The following is a 6108-nucleotide window of genomic DNA, read 5'->3' as shown; positions in this document are numbered from 1 at the left end:
CTCATTCCTTTGGTTGGCAGAAGACCCAATGTATTTACACTTTACAAGTAAATAACATTATGCCTTTGACTTCAAAACCAATAACACTTTATCTTAAAATGAGCTTAAATTTTAAGAATTAAGGAGGAAAGGGAATCAAAGGACAACTAAAACACAATGGAAGGAAAAGATTAAAATTGCTAAAATTCATTGTGCTTTTTATTATCACCATTAACCTTTAATTCAAGTTACTCAATCCTTCTCACTGGTTAAAATGATTTGCTTTAACATTACAGAGATTCCATATGTAAATATCTAGAAACAAAGCTGTGGTGCTAACAACCCTATAAGTTTACTTTGTTTCCAGGAAAAGAACATTTCTTATGACAGCAGAAACCTGGCCGGGCTTCAGATACCGACTCTTCAGTTTTGACATAGCAGCCTTCACTTCCTTGTTCCTTAGGGTGTAGATAACTGGGTTTAAAATGGGAGTAAAGATGGTGTAGAACACAGCAAGGACTTTATCAATTGAATAACTGCTGAAGGGCCACACATAGATGAAGATGCAGGGTCCAAAGAATAGTGTGACCACTGTGATGTGGGCAGTCAATGTGGAGCGGGCCTTTGCCATGCTAGCAGATGAGTGATTCCTAACTGTGATAAGTATCACAGTGTAGGAGACAACCAAGAGGAGGAAGGAACTCATAGAAAGAAAGCCACTGTCTGCAACTATTAGGAGGCTGACAACATAAGTGTCTGTGCAGGCCAGCTTGGTCACTAGAGGCAGGTCACAGAAAAAACTGTCTACCTGATTCGGACCACAAAAAGGCAAGTTAACAGTAAATGCCAACTGGCTAGTAGTATGAATAAATCCCACCAACCAGGAGATGAAGACAAGAATAATACATACATGGCGGCTCATGATTGTCATGTAGTGGAGCGGTTTGCATATTGCAACATAACGGTCATAAGCCATGGAAACAAGGAGCACCATTTCACTGCCAGTGAAAAGGTGAACAAAGAAAATCTGGGCCAGGCAGGCATCAAAAGAAATAGTCTTGCGCCCAACCAGGAGGTCTGAAATCATTTTAGGGGTGGCAAAAGAGGCAACACCTATATCTATAAAAGAGAGGTTGGCAAGTAGAAAGTACATAGGAGTATGAAGGCGGGAATCTGAGGTCACAGTGAGAATGATGAGAACGTTGCCCAGCAGTATTGTTAGGTAAAGGAGTGAAAATATGAAAAATAAGAAAGGCTGGAGCTCCTGAGAATTAGAGAGTCCCAGAAACACAAATTCGGTCACTCGAGAATGATTTGTTTCATTCATTGACTTTGGTAGTCACTTATCTTCAGTTACCTGAATAGAAAAGAAACAGATGTCAATTAATGAACTGAGCATGGTTTTGATTTCCCAATTCCATTCAGTTTTTAGGGATTCTAATTTCTACGTATATTTAGGTGTCTAAGTTTTCATGCATCATTAAAAATTATATAGACAGCCAACAAAATTACTGAAGGGTGGAGGGGAGAGTTGCCAGGGTGTTCAACCAATTGATATATCCAATTACATGAGTTTAAGGAATGTAATCAATTAATTTACAAGTGAAACTGAATACCTGAAAAACTTTTTTGACATTACAGAAATTCAGTCTAAGAATCTACAGAGACAAAATTTAAATCCTTTTTTCCACAGTAAATGATGTAAATTCTTTTGAATATCTAACACAGAGGAAGATAATTTCACAAACTTAATGTTGACCCCAAAAGTTTGATTCAAAAGAGTGTGTACTGTATGAACCTTTTTAAATAATGTTCTAAAATAGGCAAAACTAATCTTTGGTGTTAAAGAAGCTCCAAGACTGTTTATCCTTTAAGGGGAATAAGGGCAAGTAGAGGACAGAAAGGATCTCTGAAGTGCTGGTAGTTCTCTCTTTGTTGATGTGGTTGATAGTTGCATGGGAGCGTTCACTTTGTGAAAACTTGTCAAGATGTGCAATTCTGCTTTGTGCTTTTTTGTGTGTATGTCACATATTTTAAAAATTAAAATAGGAGCGAAAGAGACAGCATCACATTGTGTGAGAGTGCTCATAGGAAGAATCCTTGCTTTAAGCGATTAGGTCTTACCCACTTCTCTAGCTAGTTACAAATTATATAAACTGAAATACAAAACCATAGCAAAGCTGAAAGGTCCAGAGTGTATTGGAACTCTTCCTAGAGCTGGATTCGTCTTGTCATGGAATTCTATTACATGAAGGAATCTAGGGTATTTGTTTCTTTCAAGTATTCCTTGAAGATACTAAGCTCCTTTAAACTCAGCCATTGTTGTTAATAACCATGGACATATTATTGAATTATGATTGATACTTTACTTGATTTGATGGGGCCCTTAAAAATCATAGTCATATTGCACGAGTATTGATACTAAGAAATTCAGACCATGAGAAAAATGTTTTTTTTCTTTTCTACTCAGTTATTCTACAATCTATTTTATCAGAACTTTCTCCCTTTTATTTTTACTTTTATAAGCTAGCTAGAACTTAGAAAAGTTGTGTGGTGAATAAGAAAAATAAATGGTAAAATGTAAAGAAGTATCTACTTTTGAGAATCTTTCTTTACAGATCTTGGGAGAGAGTGTCTTTTACTTTACTTTTATTTATCTTTTATTTCTAATCATCTGCCATTTTTGATGTTAATGTCTTCTTAGATCATAATTCAAATTGCCTGGTGTCTCCTTGAGTTTCACTGAGGAGTTTATGCATAACAACAGGGCATGTGATGAATAATTTTAAGTCCCAGGAACCAAATTTAGGGACTCACCCCTACATATTAATTCTCCAATTCTTTAGAAAACCCACCAAAAATTAATTTACATATTATCACAGATCATATCAAAACTATGACTCCAAGATTTTCAGACGAGGTTAGCAAGTAGAGTTTGTAGCCACAGCAGGATACAGGTAAAATTATACAGTGGCAAAAGTTTGTCTTTGAGGAGCCATCACATTCTCTTCAGTGAGTTTCTCCCCTCCTTATCATTTTTCAAGATACTTTTGTTACCAGGTTAACTCCAGACACCCATCCTGGCCTCTCTTTCCCTGGGGAACACCCTTACTCTTTGACCCCTTGACATAAATACTTCATCAAATCCCTATATAAAAGAAAGGAAATAATATCCCACTGAACCAACTAATATGGGTTCACATGTGCCCTAACAGAAAGAGTAAAGCCTGAAGCACAAGGAATGAGTCTCCCAGAGACAACTGGAGCTACAGCAGAATGGAGCAGCAGGAGGCATTTGCAGGCAGAGAAGACTTTCTGAAGTTTTAGAAATAAAAAACCCAATCTAATTTGTGAGAAAATCATCACAAGAATCATCCTCCCAATGAGTCTTCTGCAAAGCTGTAATTTTCCGCTGTCATTGTTCTTGTGCCCAGAAAAAGAAACGACCCTGTTTTCCAAGGAGGAAAACACTTGACAAATTGATTTAATCAAAGTGATGAGCAATAGAAACTCTAAATAAATATCCTCTAAATATAAATCCTTTACATATAATATAAATGCATTAATTTTTTGTTCATTTACTCTGTAAATAAGTAAATGGCTGCTTTTCCCAGGGCACTGTGCTATGCAGTAGAGACACAGTAGTTAGGTTTATAACTTGCCTTTCTGAGGATCACTTGCTAACATGCATAATCCCTTGTTTGTTTAGAGAAATTGATGAGCCTCATTTCCCTTTACCCCTTAGCACACTCCTTTTTAGATGAAATGGTCTGTCTTTTTACACCAAATAAAATTACTATACTGTAGAGAAAACAGAAAGCTATTAGAATAAAAAATTTCTGTTAAAATCACAGTTGTGTCATTGGGCAGCTCTATGACACTGAGTAGGTCATTGAGTCTTTCAGGGCTCATGATCCTCAAGCATTAAATACTGAGAATAATATTATACTCAAAGAGACGTTGAAAATTTTTCTTAAAAATTATGTAGGTGAGAAATCTTCAATCAATTGTAATGACTACATATATGTAAATGTTCTTAATAAAGCATTATTTCTAATCAGAATAAGTAATTATTCTCTGATAATTTTATATGCCCAAAGATGATGTGATCTGACATATAATATTTGAAGGAAAATTAATGCATGCATACAGGATTGTTCTAGGTGACCCTCAGGTCCCTGCTATTTGAACTTCTATCAAATAAATCTTTCCCCAGTACTTCTATCTCAGATATTATGATTAGTAGATGAAGCGAGAAAGTAAGAGTAGAGAGACCAGAGATACAGGCACCAGAAAACTCTACCAGTTCAAAGATACATCTTTCACAAGCTTTCTAGCATCGCCACTCCCTTCACCCTCCTACCATAATCCAGATCAGAGATATAGCACTCACTGTGAAGACAAATGCTGGAACGTGGTCTTCAGAAGAATACTGACAAAAATGTTGTCACTTTCCTAAGATAAAATGGAAAGTGTTTGGAAAAAATTTAGTTGTTGCTTCTACATCTCCTAAGAAAATAGACCTGGTTCTGAAGAGATGAATCATAAAGAAGTTTACTTTTAAATAAGAAGGAAATAGACTCAGGGTGTCCGTAGGCAAGATGGATTGTCTTCAAAGAGATGAGATAGGGCAGGATGCTGTATCCTAATATAGGTCCTAGGTAGCTGAGGGAGCCCTTGAAACAGTCAGGAATCTAAGAGGTAAAGAATAGGTAAAAAGTAAGAAATGCCCAAAACAAAATCTTCTGTTTCACAATTTTGCAGAGAATTTAGCCTAACTATAGCCATATTGCTTCTGTTTTCAGTAGCAGTAAACTAAATGATCACAAAAAACTTTGAGACAGCCAGAAATTAAAACCAATCATATGTCACTAAGGATAACTGGATTATTTCCTAGTTTCCATTGCAGCTTCAAGTATTGAATATTTACCTACATATACTAGGAAAATGCTTCCTTGCAACTCTACCCTCACCAGACAGGTTCAGAAGTCTGGATGCAATTCTTCAGGGGTTTAAACATGTTCTCAAGGGGAAGCCTCAGCAACTTAACCTACAAGAATTTCATACAAGTTTTCTTTTAAAAATTAGCAAGAATATTTTTTAGGAAGTATTACCACTTACAGTGATTGTTACATGATTTGGGGTCTGTAAAGACATTGAGGTATCAGGAATAATGTATCATTTTATTAAAACCATATTTAGCGAATATTTAGGCTTCTCTTTCCTTCATCTCACTTTCCCTTGATTCAAAGTGTAGAAGTTTTTCCTCACATGTCAGAGATGTGTGCTCTGTGATCATGAAATAACTGAGTCGAACATTTCATGCAATAATAGATTTGTCATACTAGTAAGAAGATTCTGAAAGACAGTAATCATATGTAGAGCATTCTCTTTTTTTCACAAGTAAGATATACATCCAGCAGGATTTTTCATTTTCATATGTTATTAATATTAATACTTTCTTGTCACGTATTAACCAAGATGTTCTAAATTATAAGCTGTAAAATAGCCTTAAGTCCAAATCGACGGATGATATCCGAAGACATCATGGACCACAACAGAGGTATTAGCTTGAGTTATAGAATATATCTATTCTAATGCTACCTCTTACTAAATAACTTTGCAATTTTAGGCAAATTACATACCGTTCAAGTTTTCCACTTCTCTTTTAAAAAAGGGAAAAATTCTCCCTCCTACACTTTAATATTCTATAATTCTCTGGCTTTTAAAACATGATCCCCAAAAAGGAAGTTGATTCAATGACAAAGGTAATTACATAAAGATGTATTGAAATAAAATTATATTCAATCAAAAGAGTAAACCTATTCTGGTTTTAGTGAAGGAATATGGCCATTAATCATTTCTCAGAGTTAGATATTTTGACAATAATTAATAGTCAAAATGGATACAATATTTAAAGATTAATTGAAAATGTGGAGGATAATTGCCCCTCTGTGTTCTCTGGTCTGACTGAATTAGGAAGCTGAGGAAAAACAGCACTCTTCCTATCCCCAGCCTTTGGTGTCTGCACCTACTGGGAGAAAGAACATTCTTCAGGATCCATCAGATGGGGGCAAATATAGGGAACCCATGTCTTTTCAGGCTTCAGTCTTCACCATTCATTCTTTG

General features: G+C 35.7%; 1 protein-coding gene across 1 annotated transcript; it reads right to left on the bottom strand.

The window, feature by feature from the left end:
- Positions 1-331: 331 nt before the first annotated feature.
- On the bottom strand, positions 332-1378 carry LOC106833441 (olfactory receptor 4K15). Its single transcript, XM_014844632.3, has one exon. It carries the CDS (start codon positions 1304-1306, stop codon positions 332-334), a length of 975 nt encoding a protein of 324 aa, XP_014700118.3. The 5' UTR covers positions 1307-1378.
- Positions 1379-6108: the final 4730 nt, after the last annotated feature.

This window comes from Equus asinus, chromosome 2 (assembly GCF_041296235.1).
Source record: "Equus asinus isolate D_3611 breed Donkey chromosome 2, EquAss-T2T_v2, whole genome shotgun sequence".
Classification (NCBI taxonomy): Eukaryota; Metazoa; Chordata; class Mammalia; order Perissodactyla; family Equidae; genus Equus; species Equus asinus.
This window is presented reverse-complemented; position numbering and strand designations above follow the sequence as displayed.

Excerpts from the sequence above, each read along its gene's own strand:
- LOC106833441 (XM_014844632.3), bottom strand. The coding sequence starts at position 1,306 with ATGAATGAAACAAATCATTCTCGAGTGACCGAATTTGTGTTTCTGGGA.